Here is a 22,148-nt window from a genome sequence, read left to right on the forward strand (position 1 = left end):
TAATGCAGATACGTGAGTGCAAACGTGCAGGCAGCAGTCTGCCCATCTCCTTTGGGGGGTTTTGGGGTCTGCTTTTTGGCCTCACGTGATTCCCAGATGTTGAGTTCCACTTGTAGAATCAGTTATCCTTACACTATTAAAGGACAACAGAATTACTTGGGGCCCCTCATCGAGTTTGGATGTTTAGTTCTTGTACAAATGGTCTGCAAGCACGGGGAGGGTTGTACCTCTTGCTCCAGGTGTGGAGCTGCTCCTATCAGTCCATCACCTTTGCAGGAATGTTCTCCCAAGTCCAGCAGGTATGTACGTGTGTGTGGGGGGGGGGTTAATCCCATTTTGACAGACAATAGGGTGTGAAGGGAAAGTTTAATTTGATCGTTCGAAACGGTCTAAATGCTCTGGATTTTGCTGCAGGGGAGGAAGCCTCTCAGGCAAAGCGAAGGTGAGGAGCGGCCCCCAGAGCGTCAAACCTCTTCTCACAGCTGGGGAGGCTCAGTCCCCCTGTGCCCGCGGCTCTGCTTTCCCAGGCCGCGCCGTGCCCAGGCTCTGCAAACTTGTCAGGCAACGTCCTTACCCACCCTTAGGTGGGTTTCTGAAGCCGGCGGTCACCGCGCGTTTGGCGCCGGAGGAGCTGAGTGGGGAGGGACGAGGCCTCACCGGCCGCGGCTGCTTCGGCGGGCGCCGGGCCAATGCGGGGCCGCCGCCAGGTGCCTCCCGGCCCAGCCCGTCCCCTCACGGCCCCTCGCCCCGCGCGCGCGGGGGGTAGGCGGGAAAGTGTAAAGGGCGCACGTGCCTCGCGCCGCGCGCCGTCTCCGGAGCGACGGGGGCCGTAAAGCGCGGCTGCGCGTGCCGCCTGGCGTTTCGCGGCACTTCCGGCCGGTGCGGCCTAGCAGCGGAGGCGGTGGCGGCGCCCCGTTGTCCCGCAGCCATGGAGATGCCGCTGCCGCCCGACGGTGAGCGAGGCCGAGGGGAGAACGGGACGGGAGGGGAAAGGAGAGGGGGTGCCGGGGCGGGAAGGGAAAGGGGGGAGGGGGGCGCGGCGGTGGCGGTGGGGCGGGCTGACGGCGCTGCCTCCCTGCAGACCAGGAGCTGCGGAATGTCATCGACAAGCTGGCGCAGTTCGTGGCGCGGAACGGGCCCGAGTTCGAGAAGATGACGATGGAGAAGCAGAAGGAGAACCCCAAATTCTCCTTCCTCTTCGGGGGCGACTTCTACGGTTACTACAAGTACAAGCTGGCCCTGGAGCAGCAGCAGCGTGAGTGGGGCCCGCGGCTTGTGCAGGGCCGCGGCGGGCGCTGCCCTCCTCCCTCGCGGCCACCGGTTCTCGGCCCCAGCTGGCGGAGCCGCTTCTCTCTCTCCTGGTCTCGCTCTGACCCGCCAGGACTGGTTTGCAGCCTCTTCCTGTCCTCTCGACTCCAGGGAGTTGGCTGAGCCCTGCCTGTGGCTCCTCGCGGCCCTCTGTGTGCGGGTTTGGAGGTAGGCTGGGCCCACTGCAGGCACCGGGAGCGCCCGGAGGGCCCTGAGAATAGGGTGGCCTGGTGCAGCAGCTCCAGGGACAGGTCTTATTTTGGGGTCATCCCTATCAAAGTGCATGAGGAGTTGCTGACGCTCCTCTACTGCACCAGCCGTCCTTGCCTGCACGGCTTTCCTTTCGTGCAAAGCAGCGTTGTAAAGAGCAGGGGTGTGGTTTGGAACTGGCATGGTTTTCACGTGTGGGCTGGTGGCAGCTTATTTCTTTGAGGTTTACTTTAAAAGTTTACTTTGTCTGATAGTGTTGTGCAAGCAGAATCAAGATATTGAGGCTACTGCACAGATCCAGCCACTGCCACAACCGTCTCTCCCACCGGCTGCGCCTCTCCCCGCTCCTCAGGGCACTCCTTCCGTGGAGGAACTTATCCAGCAGAGTCAGTGGAACCTGCAGCAGCAGGAGCAGCATCTGCTTGCCATGAGACAGGTTGGTTTCAGATCAGCACTTACCTGGTTCTTCTGAGGCTCCGGTGGCTGTAAAACTGGGGAGTGACCGGGGAGAGGAAGGTTTCCTTCTGCCTGGCAGCATCACGTGTTGGTGAGGAGAGGGACTATTGCTTTCCTTGGTTTTGTTCCATGGCAGCTGCTGCCACCTCAGAGGTGTCTGATGTGCCAGCAAGGTGGCTCTTTGGTTAAAACAGTTTAATGACTGTATGAAAAACCCTGAGGGTTTGCAGACCATGACTGGTTTAGTGCTGCAGATTGCTGGGAAATGAGACGTTCCAGTACTCTAAGGTGGGTTTTGATTAGGGGTGAAAGGGACTTGGGAGGTTGGAACTAGTTGATTTTTGCAGGTGATGTTTTGCTCTTAAAGCTACTGGGAGCCAAACTGGAGAGTTCCTGGAGGAAAGCAGTATGCCTATGTTATGTCATACATATTTAGGATCATCTTGCAATTTACTTGGTTTTTATGAGAGAGAGATTTTTAGAGGGTTAGTAAACGAGACTGCTTGAAGAATGAAGAGTCTTTTCCAACAAATGTGGTTATGTTGCTTGTGAAAGTTCTTTGAGATAGCTGCTTATGGTTAAGAGAACAGGATACAGTGGGTTAGTTCTCTAAAAGAATCTTGGATGTAATGTAATTCTCCTGGCCTTTTTTCCTTCCTTTTTTTCAGGAACAGGTCACATCAGCAGTAGCCCTTGCCATTGAGCAACAAATGCAGAAAGTTCTGGAGGAAACCCAGTTAGATATGAACGAATTTGACAACTTGTTGCAGCCAATAATTGACACTTGCACGAAAGACGCAATCTCAGTAAGTGATGTCAGTCTGAACAGCCCTTGGGCAGTGGTATGGATCACATACAGCTTGAATTCTGAGGCTGTGGAGTAAGCAGCAGCTTTGCTGTGGTGTGGCGAGTCAGGAGAGAGCGGTTACTTGAGAACTTCCTTTCTCGCAGTTGTTTCGGGGCTCTGGGGAGAGTCCACGTGATACAAACACATTCAGCTAACTTAAAACACTTTAAATTTGCTTTCCCAAGGCTGGCAAGAACTGGATGTTCAGTAATGCAAAGTCTCCTGCACACTGTGAGCTGATGGCTGGGCACCTGCGGAACCGTATCACAGCGGAAGGAGCTCACTTCGAGCTTCGCTTGCATCTCATCTACTTAATTAACGATGTCTTGCATCACTGGTAAGAAATTGGAGGTTACAGGGTAATATTTTGATTGATTTGATGACATCTCCCTCTGCTAGACACGTTGTTAGTTTGACTAGTCACTTTTTAATGTATTAATTGTTTTCAGCAGCTGTCTTAAGATGGCCATAGCCAGCACAAAGATCGAGTGCTTTAATAATCCAAGCCAGCTTTTACCTACTGTGTGTATTTGTCCTCCAAACAGGACTTTACAGTAAAGATGTCAAGGAGGGAAGGCTCTGTCTTAGGAACCCACTGCTTTTAGTGTGACAGAAGTCAGGATAGATCGAATACTGCAGTGTTCTTAGTGTTACAGAGGAAGGCACTGACTCTCTTCTTCCCATTCCTTTTTTGAAGCCAGCGGAAGCAAGCACGAGATCTTCTGGCTGCTTTACAGAAGGTGGTTGTGCCTATTTATTGTACCAGTTTTCTAGCAGTGGAGGAGGATAAGCAGCAGAAAATAGCCAGAGTGAGTGTCTGGGTTTGGTTTAACTGCCTGCTTTGCTTTGCTTTGCCTCATGGGGTTAGTGCTGGGCAGATTTGCACGTAGGAGGGTGGAAGAGGACTGCTGAGATTTGTTCTAGTGTGATTGTCTTAATGAAGTCTGTTACAGGATGTGCTTTTTAATTCATGTTTAATCTAGAACTTAAAGCTGCCTCGGCTTCCTTTAGAAGTTCCTGTAATGATGAATGCAGCTGAATCTTCTGTGGTTAAAGACAAGTGCCAAAACCCTGGGTCTTTTACCAAAGCTGGAGACATATAAATGCTGTGTCTCAATTTGCCTTTCATTGTTCCTTGTTTCTAAAACCCTTTTGCTCTTGAATTTATGCAGCTGCTTCAACTCTGGGAGAAAAATGGGTACTTTGATGAGTCAATTATTCAGCAGTTGCAGAGCCCGGCTCTTGGACTTGGCCAGTACCAGGTTAGCCACGACAGTAACACTTTTCTTATTAATATTCTGGAAACAAACTTAGGAAATGTTTTCTTTTTTTTGAAAGGTAAATATTAACCTCCCCTCCCTCCCCCTTTGAAGTTGTTTATAAGGGATTACAGAAATAATTTAAACCATAACCTTGTTACTTCAACCATTCAGTAACCTGGCTGCTGATACCTCTGCAGTCTGTGCATGTTGGACACATGTTCTCTTATTGTGGAAATGAATGCTTGGGAAAAAGGAAACTAAAGAAACTGTAGCTTTAAATTTTACACACTGAGCAGAGAAATTGTTGCAGCAGCTGGAACCACTCATTTTTACAGTTAATAGTGTATGCTGTTGGTGTTAGCTGTGACTGAAAGCTGGGCATTAATGTGGACAGTGGACTTCAGTGTGTGGAGAGGATTTTGGAAACCTTTGCAGAGCTTCATAGCATCACTGGGTGGTTCTGCCAGCAGGTCATCCTGCTTTCTTTTGTGTTTCTTGGGAGGGTGTGGAGAGCAGCATAGGAGATTTGGAATGAGCAGGTAGGATAACTGTCTAGGTACAGTCTTAATTTGCTCTTCATTTATCTCTATCAGGCAAACTTGATCACTGAATATGCCACAGTAGTGCAGCCTGTGCAAGTAGCCTTCCAACAGCAGATACAGAACCTGAAGACTCAACATGAAGAGTTTGTGAACAGTTTAACGCAGCAGCAGCAGCAGCAACAAATACAAATCCCCCCTCTAGAGAACGAGGTGAAATCGACCCCCCCACCTCAGGCACCCACCGCAGCACCAGCCTCGGCTCCGCCATCTGCCCCGGTCACACAAGCAGGTAGGAACTTTTTTCCTCCTTATTTAGTAGTGAGCTGCTGTGGTTTGGTTTAGGCAGAAGCCTTTGGGGGCTTGCAGCTGGCATGGTCTGATGCTGGAATTTAAAACAAACCAAAGATGTGAATGTTAAACTGAGACCAGAAATCTCCCCCAGTAGATTTGTTTACACAACCAACAAAATTCAGATGGAGCCAGTTGTGGGTGTGCCAGTGTTTTATTAACTACGTGTGCTCTGGATGCTTATAACAGTCTCCACTGTGTTTCAGATGATGGTAAATCTCAGCTGCCTCTAGCTGGTTCCTCAGAGTATGACACAGCGGGGTCTGGAGTGCAGGATCCTGCCTCTGGTGGACCCCGTGGCCCAGGATCTCACGATCAGATTCCTCCAAATAAACCACCCTGGTTTGACCAACCTCACCCTGTTGCACCGTGGGGTCAACAACAGGTAAGAAACATTGTGAAACATGATGGAGAGGGAGGTGGAGGTTCAGAATGATTGTTGTGGGTGTGGAAGTGTGGTGAAAAAGCTGAGAGAGTTGCAAATCCAGATCCAAATGCTAAGCACTCCCATTCTGAGCCCAGTTACAAACTGTGTTTCCCGTTTGTCAGCCACCACGCTTTCTCTGTGAATAGAATGAGAAGTATTGAGTGCAGAGCTGTTCAGCCCTTGTATTGGGAGGGTTTGTTCACTGTGCATGTTGTCCCACAGGCTCTGTTTGCTCCAACATGTAGATGCTTTATTTTGTAGCCTAACAGCCAGGCTTCTTTTCTTTCCTACTAGGGACCACCTCACTGTCCTCCGTGGAATAACAACCATGAAGGAATGTGGAATGAACAGAGAGATCAAGGCTGGAACAACCAGCGAGAGACACCTTGGAACAACCAGCCTGATCCTTCTTGGAACAACCAGTTTGAAGCCCCGTGGAACAACCAGCACGAACAACCTCCATGGGGTGGGGGTCAGAGGGAACCTCCATTTCGAATGCAGCGGCCACCTCACTTCAGAGGCCCATTTCCTCCACATCAGCAACATCCCCAATTCAACCAGCCCCCGCATCCGCATAATTTCAACCGCTTTCCACCTCGCTTCATGCAGGATGATTTTCCACCTCGCCATCCCTTTGAAAGGCCTCCTTATCCTCATCGTTTTGATTACCCCCAGGGGGATTTTCCTCAAGGTAAAGTGTGTACCAGGCCAGGTTTTCTTCCGTCGCGATGCTGCTTGCCATGACAAAATTCTGTAGTGCCTGTTCTTGGTGGACTGTTGTGGTTTTCCTGAGAAATACTGAGTTTCTGGGGTTTGGGAAGCTACAGCTAAAGATTTGATAGGAAATACATGCAGAGCTGGAGGCTTCTTCTCTTTTTTGAGCCTTCCTTTCCTAATGGATGCAGATGACTAGAAATTGTAATCAATACTCAACTCAGCATCTCTACAGGCTCTCCTTCTGTGATTGTTTCTCTTTAAAAATAGTAAGCTCAAAGGAGAGAAGCAGCATTTGCTTGTGAATTGGATTTCCTGACGTCAGGCCGTGGGTGAGGGTTCTTTGGCTGTGTCCTCCTTAGATGTAGGAAGTTAGAGGGAGACAGGCTGGAAGCATTTGTTCTTGGCATACGTTTTTCCACACCTGTCTTCTATCTCTTAATTTTCTGCCTTGATGTTGTGTGGCTTGGTAGTGTCTGGTGAAATGATCCTCACCTCCAGTCTCCCTTAGTGTTTAGTGTGCCCTCTGGCTGGCTGGAACACAGGGATATCCAAGAGCAGCTCCACACTGCTTGCCTGACCTCTTGGCTCAGGTTTGGCTGCAGGCTCCCTCGTGAAGTCAGGTGGAGTTCTGTCCCTGCATCCTTTCGATTCCACATGCAGAAGTTATGACTCTTAATGATCTTTATCAGCGTAAAGTCTAAAGATCACTCTGGCTCTGCGTGATGAGCCACTTAAGGGCAATTATCTTCCTATCTAGGAGTTGCTATTTTAAGCTTAAAAGATTCTCAATTCCCCAAGTCCAAAAAACATTGAAAACCAATAAATTAGTGCTTATCTGTTTAGGATTCTGATTGACTTCTCCAGTAGAGATCTTTTTTCTTTCTTTTTTCTTTTCCCTTGGGTTGTTGGTTGGTTGTTTTTCTAAGAGTTCTGGTAGCAGATAAGGAGAGCAGCTCTTCCAGTCCTGGGGAATTAAGGTTTAAGCTCAGGAAAAGATGCTCTATTCTGGTGTGTAGTGGTGATCCAAACCATCTGTTGCATCATGTAGAGTTGTTGGAGGAGGGGATCTACTAAAACAGATGGCTACAGTTAGGAAAGCAGTGGAGCAATGACAAAGCAGACACAGGTTCTGATGAAGATGACTCAAGTGTTACTGGCTGAAGATTGGGTAGTGGCTGTAATGACTTTTCCTGGCAGAGCTGTTGGTGCTGCTGCAGGTGTTGATTTCATCTTGCATTTTTTCTGTGTAGTGCAGAGGGTTCAGCAGGGTGTCCTGGCGCTCGTGGCACGTGGCTCGTCCATCAGTGAGTGGATGGATGTCATTCGCTTCCCTGTTCTAAGGGGATATTATCTCTGCCTCTTCTCCAAACACCTCTTTAAACAAAGTGTTTTCTTGTCACCTACTCATGTGAGTTAATTCCTGCTGTATTTATGTCATTGTACGTGCTGATTGGGCATGGAGACACAACTAATTCCAGGTCCGTGTGAATTCATGATTGTGTGTTTAGGCTTCAGAAATAGATCCCACTGGTAGCTGCCCTGCTGCATCTGGAACTATCTGTTCTTGAGCATATGTATCTTTCCTTGTGGTATCTTTTGACCACACCGTGTCCCAAAATAAGCAGTGGTTTAGGGTTAAAGCATCCTGTTGCCTTCAGAGTGGTTGCTACAGCCAGGGAGGGAGATGTGCTGCAAGATAGTTATGAATGTGGACCTGTAGCCAGCCTCTAGTTGTTCAGATCCTCTGCTTTTCTGGGTCTGCAAGGCTCTGGGTGCCAGGACTGTGTTTTGGGAGAAGTGCACTAATTCAAGTACATCTCTCTGGCTGCTTTCCTTTCTCTATAGCTAAATAAAATGTTTTAACCCTTCCACTCTGCAGAAATGGGACCTCCACATCATCACCCTGGTCACAGACTGCCTCATCCTGGAATCAGCGAGCATCCTCCCTGGGGGGGGCCTCAGCACCCTGATTTCGGGCCTCCCCCCCATGGGTTTAATGGGCAGCCTCCTCACATGCGGCGACAAGGGCCCCCTCACATGAACCACGATGATCCCAGCCTGGTGCCAAACGTTCCCTACTTTGATCTTCCTGCTGGACTGATGGCTCCTCTTGTGAAAGTAAGTGCCTCCAGTGGGCCCTGATGAGTAGGATTAAGAGATCCAAACCCTGTGGTCAGTATTAGGGACAGTTTAACGTGGACAGTTGTAATTTCAAATGTTTCCATCCAGCAGCCATTTGCTGCAGGATGTCCAAGGGCAGGAGTGGGGGGAGAAGGTTGTGAAAACAGTAACATTTGCAAGTGGTGTGTCCCAGGGAAGCCATTATTGCTCACCCATGTGAAAGACTCACTCACTCTGAAAATCGTACCCCTGTTTTTAGAAAACAGAAATCCCCAGTGACTTTTCAGCTGGGCAGAGGGACCTTGCAGTTCTGATGTGGCCACTGTGTACCGGTTTTGTATTCAGAGGTGTCTTGCAGTGCTAATGTTATGTATACTGTGAGTGAACAGGACATGTATCTGTGCCAGCAGCTTCAGGGATATGAACTCTTATGTGTTCTGTGTTTGGGGTGAACAAACAGGTCTCTTCCATCTCAAACTTGGTGTTACTCTCCACACACACCAGCTCTTGCCAGGCTTCCATCCAGCCACTGTTATCACAAAGGTGGATAGATGAGATCTGCATCTTATCTACCTGGTGATCCAGTTAATGCTGCAACATGTAGTGCTGGCTTGTCTCATAGAACCCAAAATGGGAGCGATAGCACGAGGAAGCACGGGGTCACCTGCAGAATCCCTATTTCTGGACCGTTTTTTATCCAGTGGTGCAATGTGAGGTCCCTACACAGTTAAACCTGTATTTATCTCTTCAGGTAGCCACCCCATGACACATGACAAGAATGTCATTTGTTTTGTTTCCGGCAGCTTGAAGATCATGAGTATAAACCTTTAGATCCTAAAGATATACGTCTTCCACCCCCAATGCCCCCCAGTGAGAGACTACTGGCTGCGGTTGAGGCATTTTATAGTCCACCATCTCATGACAGGCCTAGAAACAGGTAAGAGTAGGTGTAGCTAATGATATGGTAAGGAAAATGCCCTGAGAAGCTGTCTCGAACCACGAAGTGCCTCTCTCTTCCTTCGCCTGTGTCTTGGTTCTTCTAATGCTGAAATGAGTGCTCTTGTTGCCTTTTGACCTGCACACCCCGTTTGCTCTTGCACTGAGACCTTTTCACCCGGGCCCTTTGTTCCCTACAAAATCTAGTGGAAATCCTGAACGTCTCTTGGTCAAGTGGAACGTTACAGATGTCCTTTCTGTGTGTGGTTGATTTATTGCAGTGAGGGCTGGGAGCAGAATGGACTCTACGAATTCTTCAGAGCTAAAATGAGAGCGAGGCGGAGGAAAGGTCAGGAGAAGAGAAACAGGTGAGAGATCCTGCCTGCTGATGTGTGCCCATTCATTTGGAAGGTGCTAGGGGTAACTCAGGCTAAATGCTGAGAGAAGGTCCTGCTCAGTGATTCCCTGACTGAGCTTCAGCTGGTGGGAATTTGTAGAAAATAGTTTTTGCCACACTCAGGTTTTCACTGTCTGCAGAAATAACAGTGAGTTCAGTTCAATCAGAAGTGTAGTGGTGTTTGTTGTGCTTCTCTCAGGAGTTTCACAGGAGTTTCTCTGCTTCTCTCTGTGCAGTGGGCCTTCTCGGTCTCGCAGTCGCTCTAAGAGCCGAGGTCGCTCGTCCTCCCGCTCCAATTCTCGATCTTCAAAGTCATCTGGCTCCTATTCGAGGTCCCGATCTCGTTCCTGCTCTCGATCGCGATCCTATTCGCGCTCTCAGTCCAGGTACGGAGCAGCGGGCTGCCTCTTGGGAACTGAGGGGGTGGGAAAAGCCCAGCGCTCAGGGCTGAGTGAGGAACCCTGGGTGTTGCTCTGGCAACTTGTGTGTCTGACCTGGTGTGCTCTCCCTTTGCAGAAGCCGGAGCAGGTCCCGCTCTTCTCACAGCCGCTCACGGTCGCGGTCACGATCGAGATCAAAGTCGTACTCGCCGGGAAGGCGGCGCCGGTCGCGGTCCCGCAGCCCCACTCCCCCGTAAGCTTCTGTTTGTTCCTTCCTCCTTTTAACTGTGTGGTCTGGATGAGGACAGAGGAGGGTGCTTTCTCATGAGCATTTCAACAAACTGTAGAAGATGGAAAGCAGATTTAGCACGTATTCACATGCTGTATGTGCCTACAGAATAGAATTACTGGGTTGGGGGTTTGTTATAACAAAACGCTGTAACTACTAAGGCCACATGTGCCTTCCTAGGAAGCAGGAGGAATCCTCCCAGTACCCTGTGTGTTAGGGGCACCGTGGTGTTTGATTGCCCTTGCACTCAGAGGCAGTTAGGGTGTTACAATCCCTTTATAACACCATAACCTAGTAGTTTGTTAAAAGAATAGCGTAATAAAGTGTATGGGATTATACTGTATGTTCATGTTTAACAGAATGGAAGTGCCCTGGCTTTGCACTGGAGCAGTATCAGTTGTTAATTTGTTCTTCTTATTTCCTTAGCTCTTCTGCTGGTTTGGGCTCCAGTTCTGGGCCTCCTATCCCAGAATCCAGACTTGGAGAAGAAAATAAAGGCCATCAAATGCTAGTGAAAATGGGTAAGATGCTGTTCCTGCGCAAGGCAGGGAACAGTCAGGCACCCAACTCTGGGATAGAGTTAATTACTGCGTGTTTATAGGTCATTATCCCTTGGGATCCCAAGGTCAGCGTCAGGGTGGCCAGAGACAGAAGTACACAGAACACAGAGCAGTGGTGGGAGGGATGTGGAAGGCAGGGATGAGGGTTTGGCTTCAAGTAGAACTGGAAGCCCCAAGGTGTTTGGTGTGGATCAGCACCGAACTGGACAGGCCAGGCTTGTGCTCTGAAAAGGTTTTAGGGGCTGTGCAGGTGCTTGTCAGCTCCCAGAACCCCTGTGTGCAGGTGCTTTTGAAATAAATGGGATGGCTCAGGTGGTGGTTCACTCTGTGTCTTCAGAATTCTTGTAGTGAAAAAAAACAGCTACAAGGTTGTAATGCTGTGTCTTTTCTGCAGGATGGAGTGGGTCTGGTGGGCTGGGAGCCAAGGAACAAGGGATTCAGGATCCAATTAAAGGAGGGGACATCCGAGACAAATGGGATCAGTACAAAGGAGTGGGAGTGGCTTTAGACGACCCGTACGAGAACTACCGAAGGAATAAGAGTTACTCGTTTATCGCCCGCATGAAGGCCAGAGATGAATGTAAGTGAATGTTCCTCAGCACTTAAACCCTGCAGCCTCCATAGTGATTTTGTCCTGATTACTGCAGTCTGTAAACCCAAACCAAACTATTAGTAACTCTGAATCCTTTCTCATGTGTTGGATGCAGTAAACCCAACAGGTAAGAAGGCACGTACTCTGATTAACCCAGCCTCTTTTCCTTTTCAGGGGTTGTGTTCTATTCTGATTTCTGAAACAGTGATTAATTAATTAGCCTGTTGTGTGTAAGCCACTTCCTGGCTGCAATACTGAACCTGTGTCTTTTGAATGTTACCCTTAAACAGGAGCAATCCCATAGGTAGTGGAGGGAGCTGTACCACAGGAGGGATGGGTGCTGGAGCAGGAAGGGCTCTGTGGTCAGAGCACAGTTAGACCATGCTTACTGTTTAATTCAGCCTCACTCCAAGCTTCCTACAAGTAGTACTGTGCTCTGCCAAAGCTAGAACAGATAATAACGCACTGTAGTGCAGGCAGGGCTCAGGAGAAGTGGAGGTGCTTCTAGGAGATGAAGACAGTTACCTAAATGACAGATTTTTGCAGAGAGTCTGTAGTAGTAGAACTACTACACTTGCCAGTAATTAAAAGGGGAAGAAAATTGGCACACCAAATGAAAAGTCACTTCTGCCTCTGGCTGCAGTACATCTGTGTAATAAACCGGGTTTAAATACAGCCCCAAAGGAATAAAACACCGACTACTAAGAGCCCTTGTCCCATGAAACACTCAGACCCCTCAGGTGACTGCAGGATGTGTAAGAACTCTTTTCCCTATTGTTGCAGTGAAGCGTGAAACGCAAGACCCTCCACCACCTGAATAAGACTCTCTGAAGAAAGATGTCTTGCATCTTCCACAAGACATTAAACTTGTATAAATCCGGATTAAAGTCTGGAGGCAGCAACAAATGAATTACTTTTAAAACAAGTGGTGGAAAATGGAAAGCTATGACATGTACTTCAGCACTTGTCGCTTTAGTGTTAAAAAAGGCCAGTGATAACTCTTGACATGTCTAGCAACTTTAAGAATTTCCATTTATTTTGCAAATTTTTTTAATTAGTTACCCATTTTATACTAGACTAAAACCCCAGTCGAGCTGTCCCCCGGTGCAGGATTGTGACTCGTTCGTTCCTGTGGAATACAGACGTTATCTGCTGTGGTTGTATGTCTCTAGTTCCATAATGTATGTTTATTTCTCTCAAAAGGTTAATTCTATTTGAAGTGGAGGGGTGCTGCCTTGGGATCAAGTCAGACTGATGCTGAGCAGTGTATCCTAATGTCTAAATGGGGAATGAAGCATCTAGTTCCAGTACAGGTGACCTATGAGCACTGTGCGAGCTTGTTAGAACCTACCCTACAACTTAACACCCCTACACACCAGCTGCTGCAGTCCCACCTCTGCTCAGAACACGAGGGTTAAACTGTTGTAGCTTTCCAAGCGCTCTGAGGGATGGCCGATGCTTTGTAACGGAAGACATTCTTTCAGCTTTTTCTATTTTTGTATATACCCTTTAATAAAAGCTCATTAGCTGAATAGAAGAGAATTCACGTTCTCTGCTCTGCAAGTTTCTTAACAATGAAATGTTCTTGGAAACTTCCTTTAACCTAAATGAGAAAAAACACCCCGCAAACAACACCCAGCCTTTTGTAACCGTTTGCAGAGCCCACCAGCTCGAGGTGTTAGGCCCTGACACTGCACTTCCACTCCCAGGTCTGCGTGGTGGTAACCTCTTCCAGAGCCTTTTCTTTGTATAGCGGAACCCCCCTGAAACCTGTTCAGTTAATATGGTGAAATATCAGTTTGTTCTAGATCTACTGTAGTTGTGGAACTGTAACTGTCTGTGAATCAGCATATGACACCTGTATGTCATCGACTTGTGAATTTTATTGTTTTGCCCTCCAATAAACACGTTTTTTAAAATAAAAATAGATGAGTGGCTCCTGTTGCAGAGGAAACGGACCCCAGCAGGGTGGCTGCAAGCTGCCTTCTAGTGAGCGTAGCTTAACTTCACCTCTGTTTGGTTTTGCAGTAAGCTGAGAAGGATCATTCTGTGTAAACACTGTTTAAATGTGGTACTAAAGTCCTTCTCCTGTGGTGACATTCCTTGGGATAGTAGAGACTCTCCTCAGCAATCACAGATGTGATTGTGGCTCCCATATCTACCTGGTAAGCTGGCACAGTGTGGCTGTGAAGGCTCCTGCCTCCCCCTCTATCGTGTCACGAGTAAAAATAAATGAGGTCAGACAATCAATTATGTATCTTCTGACACAGAGATCTTCATATAGATCCTTCTAGTTCATAGTTTATACCTTATCTGTGTGACCTAGAAAGGTTTCTTGTTCTGGCTTGAGATCTGTAAACAGAATTTTTACATCAACTCCAGAGTCAAAGCAGCTTTTCCTCCTCTGCTTTCTGAATTTCCTCACGTGCTTGTTCAAGGGTCAGAGGTGGAGATTTGTGATTCTTGATGTACTGCAAAAAAAAGAGAGTTGAGTAACAAATCTTATGTAGATATACTTCATAGTACTTAATAAACCTTCAGGTGGAGAAGTGCCCTGCACTAGCACCAGAAAGTGAGGAGGAGCCTTGCTGGTGTGAGGACCAACAGCAGAAAGTTTGTTCTTTTGAAACTTTGTCCCCCAGGTGACTTGAATCTTTGTCACTCTATGAGCTCCTGTCTTCTATGGAGTAACTTACTCAATGGTAGCAGGAACTTCATCCGATTAATGAGTAACAGGCAAAGAAAATCTGTTTGCTACAAAGAGTAGAAGTGCTTGGAAGGGAACAAATTCTTATGTACTAGGCTGCTGTCCATCATAAATACCTCTTTAGTCTCTTCCAGGGTATGATAGTGGAACTTCTCATTCTCTAGTGACTCCACAAGGGAGAAGTGAAGCTGGTGAATGTTCTCTACAAACTGCTGAGTCAGCAGCAAGTGCTGTTTCAACATGGCATTTAGAACAAGAGCTGAGGGGCTGTATGCTGTCAAGGCTGCAAGAAAGGGAGGGTGGCTGCATTAGTGACCCATCAGAGTGAGGGTGGAACAATCCAAGCAGGGGTCAGGTGTATAAAGTACAGTGAAACAGGACAGTAACAAATGTTTTTCAGTACCTTCTACTGCATCTGTGCTGACGACGTGACTGGCGATAGGAACGGGATCGATGTACGTGTTTCCTACAGGTGGGTCGAGCGCCGCCGTGGTGTTTGCTGTGCAGAGGGTGAGATCAGAGTTAAGGTGTTTGGAGGGCAGAACAGTATGGTTTGTAAAAGTAGAGATACAATAAAAACACTGAATTCTATTTAAAAATGTTACTTGTGCTCTTGCAAGCTCTCTCACTAACACTGGTTCATCCACCCTGAGTTCTGGTGGGGTTTTATGGGGGTTTTTTAGCAATCACCAGTTCCAAGTTTTTCCTCTGTTTCTACAGAGAGCACATTAACATGTTGGGCTGTAGAAAGTTTTTAATTGAACAGGAGCTAGTACTGACACTAAGGCCTCTCAGCACTGACCAGGCCAGCCCATGAAACACTCAAATACCCAGTGAACTTACTCTTTGGCCAGCAATAGGTGAAGGGCAGATCCACTGTCTGAACCGCAGTCTCCTTGACCGTAACTCTGTGGACCCTGCCATGCTGCTCTCTGGCAAACGGTGGTGATGCTGAAGGTGAGTGTTTCCCAGAACACCTGCAGTGCTCAGAACGTTCCTCTGATGTTTCTGATACAGATTTTCTGTCTGTTGTAGACAGAGACCTTTCAAAGTCGTCAGAATACTCTGAGTTAACAGTTCTCTCATTGTCTTCGATGAAATCCTGTGTGTGTCTAGGAAAATCTGCAGAAACCCCACTTAAATGTTCAGAGATGTCAGCTTCAGTCACAGGTTTTTCACTATCCTCTCCAGAAGCATCTTTCACCACACTTCCTGCACTTATTTGAAGGGAAGCTTGGTCCTTTTCCACCAAGACTGCATCTTCTTGGGGATTTCGGTTTGATTCTTGAGTAGTCTGAATGTCTGTCCCCTGTAAGACAACACAGCTGTGTATTGGGAGACTCAACATACAACCTAGAGTATTCCTCCACTATTCAGCTGGTCTGTGGCACAGCACTGAGAGTTGGCTAATACTTATTAGGAAATACCAATGTATCTGTGTCACCTTGCAAACTGTGTGGTGCTGTTACATCCAGTGCAGAAATGGGGGCACTACAAAACAAATTTGATGAGGTTCCTGCAGCCCATAAAATCCTGTTGGAACTCTCAGAGCTGATGAGACACACCCACAATCAGAACACCCACAGAAGGATTCATTTGAGAATAGCCACCCTCCACCAAAGTAGAGAATGCAAACAGGTGCTGGTAGGGAGCTTCTGCTTACTTTATGCTTTAATTCTGCTGTCTCACTGGTGATACTTGGTGCCAGGTCATCAAGGCTCAGGATATTCAGTCTGAAGTCTGCAACCAAATGACATCATGAGACTCTGCATGGAAGGGACAGTATGCTTCCCTTCAAGTGAGGAAAGTGGTAAACAGGTCCATCAGTACTAGAGTCCCAGCTTAAAGTGCAATGATAAAAAGTAAAAGCAGTCAGCTGCTCTCAGGCTTTACCTTCATGGCAGCTCTTTGCAGTCTCCTCCTTTGCCTGTCACTGCATCTGCTAACCCAAGTCTGAGACCCTCACTGCTCCTCATTGACTTGTTCTCACTCAGACCTCACTGCTACATGAAAACTACAGCAAATGGTGCAGTCGTTTTGATGACACAATTAAGGACTGAGGGAAGCATCATTACACAGAGCCCATGACATCAAGAGCTAAGAAAAACACTAATACATTACACTAGAAAAAAAGAGAGATCCACATAATTCCTTTAGTAAAGCCCCAGTTTGTGTAAAAGTAACACTACTGGCTCCTTCCAAAGTGAGTATTCACCCCTGTTTATTAGGAAATGTGAATGTCAGTATGACTGATGCCAAGTCTACTGAGGCAATATTTAGAAAACTTACCATCTGAGCTGCTATGTGTTGGATCTTCTGCATCAGCTGCTTCTGAAAATAACTCATCTAATGACTTGATTTCACTTCTGTCCCTTTCAAGTGATCCTTGGCTTTGCTTGGTGTTGCCTGTTCGAGGCAGAGTAATCTTCACAGTATTGTCTTTAGTGGAAGATGACAGCGACTGAGCTCTCCTATGACGTTGTACTGACAGGTTTCTGCTGGCTGGTGAAGGTGTTGGTGAGTTAACACTGCCAAACCCACTTTTCTCTGAGTCTTTGCTATGAAAAGATGTTTTAGATACCTCTGTGGGTGAAATTTCCTTGTAAGGTGGTGGAGGCTTTCCTGATGAAAGTGGAGTCTTATCCTTCTGAACAACAGCAAAAAGAGATTTACATGTTACTTCATTTATTATGCACAGACCACTGAAAAGGAAAACAAATTATCCTGGGCAAAAAAAGAGCAATTTTAAAATGCAAATTGAGGCTAAATCATGTAATGAGCAAGCTACAAATGCAAAATCAAAACTGAGTTTCTTGTGTGCTATCTAAACAAAGTGCCCTGCCAATTAAAACAATTCCAAGCAGTGTAAATGAAAATACAGACTCCAGTGAGTCTGTGTTTTCGCCCCACTTAGAATCACTTACAGCAATTCTCTGATGCTCCCTTCCCTTGGAAGACTCCATGGAGCTCTCCATCAGTTCTCTCATCTCCTCTTCATCACTATCCAAACCAAGCTGCTGCTTAACCCTAAGGTTCATTTTAGGGCTTCGGATGCTCTCCTCTTCCTTAGAGCAGGCTTTACTGAGGGCTCCAGTTCCACCACCGGTGCTGTAATTCTTCAGGTACTTCTTGCCCCTCGTGCTGGGTTCATGACTGGAAGCAGAGGAGAAGGATTCTTCATCCAGAGGCTTCCGGCCCACGTCGGTACTTTGCAGCTCCCTCTGCTTTTTCCGATCCCTGATTTTGCTCTCCAGCTCTGCCGCTTTCCTCAGAGCTGAGCTCGACCGTGTGTGGGAAGCGCTACCCGGGACGCTTTTCCCCACAGGTCCGCTCGCTGCCTGCCCGGCGCCGCCCGCCGCCGGGCACCGCGGCACCCCGGGGACGCTCTCAGGGCGCATCGTCAGGAACCTGCCGCGGCAGCTCGGAGCTCTCCCAGTTTTCTCCAGCTCCGCCTCAACCCCGGGGAAGCCACCGCGGGCCCAGGGAAGGAGAAGGCCGCTGCGCCCGGCCGGGACCGCTGTCCGTCGAGGAGCATCGCCGTGTCCCTGCCGAGAAGGGGGTGCAAAGGGCTCTCAGAGGCCGGTGGCCCGGGTCAGCTCGCAGCTCCCCGGGCTGAGCACCAGCTCCCGCGGCCCCGCGCTCGTCCCAGCCTGTGCCGGGCCGCCTGTCCCCGCTCCCTGGCGCGGGCGCTCCCTGCACAAGGCTGGAACACCGGCCGGGGCTGCCCAGGTGGAGACCGAGCGGCGGCCGGGACAAAGGCTGGCGCCTCACCTCCGCTCTGGCCCGAGCGATCGCAGCCATCCGGGACGGAGCACCCTGAGGCACCGGCGGCAGCAACTCCCCCAAGCCAGGACCGCGTCCCAGAGACCGAGACTTCCCAACACTCCGTTCCCTCGTTGGCTCCGCACAGAACCCCTTCACGCGCCGGCCAATCACAAGGGAGCACACTGCCCACAGGAGCGCGGACTACAAGCCCCAGCATGCATTTCGCCGCGCGGGCACGTGCTGCTTACTCCTCCTTTAGAGGGGTGCTCAGCCAATCTGATCCCGCATAAATTGGAAAAGCGCAGCCAATCAGAGCCCGCCGTGGAAAGGGCGGGACCATAAAGGCGGGAGCTCCGCAGGTTGGCGCGATTCAAGGTGTCGGTGTGTGAGGGGAGGCTGCCAGGTCACCTGTGAGGAGGAGGGTGGGGAGCTGCCTCTCAGAACTCCCTTTGCTGTGCTGAGGCTGCTCCTTGGGGTGGCACTAGGCTCTGCCCAGGCTGCAGTGTGCTTTCAGGAGCAGTCTCTGGATGTAGGGAGGGTGAGGGTGAGGGGAAACAGCTGCTGGCAGCACCTGTGAGCGTGTGGGCTGCTGAGGCGGGAGTTCCCCTCACTGTGCTGTGCTTACTGACCCGAAATCGTGTCGTTGCTGGTGCTGGCATTGCAGGTCAGCCAGCTGGCAGAAGAGGTGGATGAGTGCTGAGTACAAGGCTGGCTTCCAGAAGTTTAAGCTCGCTGCAGGGAGGTCTTATGGAGATCCAGCATGAAGTAAAGGTATGTGGGCTTCACTAAGTGTTCTGGAAGCCCTGAGAGTTGGTGATTTGCCTTTATAGATGTGCCACATGTGGTGGTAAAAGCATTTGTTCTTTGTGGGTGGATAAAAATGTATGTTTGGATATTCTACTGGTATCCTTACAGGTCTACAAACTAGTGCAAGTTCTAAACTTTACGCTCTTTCCTCACAATTTAAGCCATTCATTCACAAAGGGAAAGCCCTGGTCACACTGTGAAGCATGAGCAGAAGGTGTGGTGGGGGATATATGAAGAATTTTTCCTCAGACTTAGATCAGAAGAAATAAAGTGGAGATATACATCATGTTTGGGGAGCTGGCAGTTACTTCTGTGTTGCTAAAATACCCTCATTGCTGTTGTGCAACTCTTAAAGGATGGCTGTGGAAATAGTAGACAAAAGCATGAAGGAAGGCTGCCTTAAAATAAGGATGTTGTGTCTGTAACAAGTTCGCTCTTCCATGCTTGAGAGATCTCTAAATATGTATTAACAAAATACATATTTATGTGAACATTCTGAGCTGATTTGAAGGACATAACTGAAAATTATTACAGTGAGCTTAGTAAAAAAATGTAGTTGCTCAGCAGGATTATTTTTTAAGACTTATCTGAAGTGTACTGTAGCCCATTATCTGTCTGTATACACTTGTATGTAGCTTCCAGTGACTTAGTGGAATTTCTGGTTTTATATATCAAAGTAAAACTTGTCATTGGTTATATAACTATACAGTTGTTCAGCTTGTGCCCTAGATAACTTTTATATTGCCTGAATTTTTGTTTTATGGGTTAGTTCTGAACTAAACCCAAACTATACAAAAATCTTTATTCTAAGGTAGATTTAGAGACTGAGTAGAAGCGAAGTCATCCATTAAAGATGGAATACATCAAATTATGTGGAATGGGGGAGATGCCTAGCAGAAATGGAAGGCAAAAGATAATCTCTTTGTACGGCCAGGTATCTGTGGATCTGAGACAGAGAGTCAGTGTTATTTTAAATTACAAGAATAAACCCCACCTAATAAGAAACCAATCAGATGCAAGGTAAATACACATTTCAAAGACACAATTTTTGACAACTTCTTGATAACAGATGGTGAGGTTTATGCATAAGGCTTTGGAGAGGAAACATGGGGAGAGACAAAGGTAACATGAAATTCTTGTGTCTGTTTCGGTTCTTTATTACCACATTTTCAAAATCCCCATGTCTAATCTCATCAAGGACCTATTGGTGCCTAAAAATAAAATCTTAATGTTAGGGTCCTGAAAAGGAAATTAATGTAGAGCAGAATGAGGAAGAGCAGAAGAAAAGCTTGCAAAAGAAAGGCTTACAGAAGAAAAAATGCTTTGACCAGCAGTTTAAGAAAAAGCAATAGAGAAAAAGTGATCTGGAAAGGATAGAGGAGTGCAGAACACTGTTGAGAAGGAAGAGTTCTAATTGTTACTTGATGTTAATATTTTTCTCACTTAAATAACTTAATGATTTTTTTTTTCACTTGAGGATTTCGATAACAACTTGAAGTTGAATTCAACCAGCATTTAGAAAGAAAAATTCAACATTGAATTTTGTGGCCAGTTTCAGTTACTTTTAATAAAACACCATGACATAGTTAAGTTCTCCATAGAAAAGGTTTCCTTTTTATTAGCTATATCTTAACACTGCTAAAATGTATTAAAACCACCTGTAATAAAGCACTAGGTTTTGGAACTCGTTTACACTCATAGTTTAATGCTAAATGTAATATTCATGCTCACTTTTGTTGGGGAAATATAATAAGCTGCTTATATTTCATTAAAGGGTTCAGCATGCCAAATGTGTGAAACATGTTTCACAACATACTTCAACCAACGGAGGAGATAAGCTTTGCTAAGCCTCTGTAATAGCTGTGCCCCTGTCAGAGTTTCCTGGATTACTGCAGCTGCAGAGCTGCTGTGAATGCACCATGGCTGCCCATGGCGCTTCTGCTGGTGGAATGCTCTTGCTCTGGGGTCACAGTGGTCTGTCCGTCCATAAATCTCTCCTTAGAGGTTTAAATGTATTTAGGGTTTTTTCCCCATTCAAAAATCTCAAATGAGTATGTACAGTGCCTGGAAGATGGCTTAAGTGGTTGGGGTTGTTTTCTGGTAGGGTAGGGAGCAGGAATTTGAAACAGTGAACCATGTGTCTCTGTCTGACCTGTCTTGTACTTTGTTCTTGTAACTTGGGATGAAGGAAGTGACTGACCTTCTTGGGTCTTTCTGCTCTTCTGCATTTCCTTCCCCTCTCCAAGAACTAGTGCTATAAATTTAGCAAAAACTGAAGCCAGGCTTCAAGAGCCAATAGTTTTGCCCTTACCTCTAGGCTATGCCAAGCCTGGCTGGGAAGGGTTTTGTGTGGTGAAGAGATAGGGAGCAGGAGGATCTGTGGGAGCCCTTGGTTTCCAGATGGGAGTGACTGAGGTCAAATTCTTTCACTTCTGCTTGTCTGTGCTGTCCTCTGCAGAACAATTCCAGTGACCTGTGGGGCAAAGAACTTTTGAAAACTGAAATGACTGTCACCATCTACCTTTTTTCTTACACATGCCACTGTTGACTTGGGTTTCATATGACCACATGATCTAGCTTTGTTCAGGCTGCTGTTTGATATTTATAGATTCCAGGCCAGGATTTGCTAGCTTTGTCAATTTAGTGCCGAGTACTTGATTGTAAACCAGAGGAAGCTTAATTTGGTGGAGGTTTCTTGTCCTGAAGTAACTGGGCTTGTCCAGGAGGAAGTCGGATGCCAATCGTTCCCCTACAAGGTCGATCAGGGCCGTGACTCGGTTACCTGGAAGAACGTTCATTCCGCAGGGCAGCTCCGCACTGCCCTAGCCCGACTTTGTCCGTACCGTGGGTGGGTCCCGGCCAGCTTCGCTGGAGGCGGCTGGAGGGGAGCCAGGGCAGGGGCTGAGCTGCAGCAGGACGGGCCAGCGGGAGCAGCCCCGGCTCGGCGGGGCGGGGAGCGGCTGCCGGGCACAGATAAGCCGCGGCCGCTTTATTCCCGGGACAAACACGGCTCCCGACCGAGCCGCGGGTGGCAGCGGCCCAGCAGCCCCCGTCCCCCGCCAGCCGAGGCCAAGCCCAAGCCCGGCCGGGCTGCGCGGTGCCAGGCGCAGCCGGCCCGTCTCCCGGCCGCCCGCCGCCGCTCGCCCCGCCTTCCCCCCGCCCCGGCCGCTGCCCGAATCAGTGGGAGGAAGATGGCGGCGCTCATCCCCCTCAGCCAGCAGGTAACCGGCCCGGCCCGACGCTGCCGGGGAGCGGCTGAGGGGAGGCGCGACCCCCTGGTCCCGGCGGCTGAGCGCCGAGGGGGGCAGGGGGAGCGGGGTCCCCCCGGTGCGGGTTCCCTCTCCCGCAGGCGGGTGCATCCGGGGCCGGTCGGCGCTGGGGCATAGGCCCTGCCTCTCCCCGCGGCCGGGGGGTGGCTCGGACCGTGAGGGGAGAGGGTGGGTGCGCGGCGGGGAGCGGGCCTCGGGCGGGGCGAGC

General features: G+C 48.5%; 3 protein-coding genes across 4 annotated transcripts in view; 2 read left to right on the forward strand and 1 right to left on the reverse strand.

The window, feature by feature from the left end:
• Positions 1–928: 928 nt before the first annotated feature.
• CHERP (calcium homeostasis endoplasmic reticulum protein) lies at positions 929–12,955 on the forward strand (the record flags this gene model as incomplete). Of its 2 annotated transcripts, none has more annotated exons than XM_084276507.1 (18): positions 929–953; positions 1,082–1,255; positions 1,773–1,954; positions 2,643–2,780; positions 3,007–3,158; positions 3,519–3,630; positions 3,994–4,083; positions 4,677–4,914; positions 5,180–5,358; positions 5,695–6,091; positions 7,997–8,235; positions 9,042–9,175; positions 9,456–9,542; positions 9,808–9,957; positions 10,088–10,204; positions 10,667–10,761; positions 11,195–11,380; positions 12,596–12,955. In XM_084276507.1, the coding sequence occupies 18 exons, from the start codon at positions 929–931 to the stop codon at positions 12,598–12,600; spliced, it is 2,700 nt and encodes an 899-aa protein (XP_084132633.1). In that variant the 3' UTR covers positions 12,601–12,955. The 2 variants fall into 2 exon arrangements, with proteins under 2 accessions (XP_084132633.1, XP_084132632.1); XM_084276506.1 differs by lacking the exon at positions 12,596–12,955 and adding an exon at positions 12,176–12,357.
• Positions 12,956–13,108: 153 nt separating this feature from the next.
• Positions 13,109–17,497, reverse strand: LOC311201730 (uncharacterized protein C19orf44 homolog; the record flags this gene model as incomplete). The annotated part of the gene is made up of 7 exons (XM_084276157.1): positions 13,109–13,863; positions 14,216–14,382; positions 14,503–14,598; positions 14,943–15,408; positions 15,763–15,839; positions 16,389–16,746; positions 17,024–17,497. The coding sequence occupies 7 exons, from the start codon at positions 17,495–17,497 to the stop codon at positions 13,777–13,779; spliced, it is 1,725 nt and encodes a 574-aa protein (XP_084132283.1). The 3' UTR covers positions 13,109–13,776.
• A 4,365-nt stretch (positions 17,498–21,862) lies between these two features.
• The window catches only part of EPS15L1 (epidermal growth factor receptor pathway substrate 15 like 1), a gene marked incomplete at its 5' end in the record, with an annotated part of 36,853 nt that continues 36,567 nt past the window's right edge, over positions 21,863–22,148 (forward strand). The window contains one exon of the mRNA XM_084276387.1: positions 21,863–21,892. Within this exon, the coding sequence (XP_084132513.1) occupies positions 21,863–21,892 (30 nt within the window). The remainder of the gene's footprint in view (positions 21,893–22,148) is intronic.

The sequence above is a fragment of the Gallinula chloropus genome (genome assembly GCF_964237585.1).
Source record: "Gallinula chloropus genome assembly, chromosome: 28".
Classification (NCBI taxonomy): domain Eukaryota; kingdom Metazoa; phylum Chordata; class Aves; order Gruiformes; family Rallidae; genus Gallinula; species Gallinula chloropus.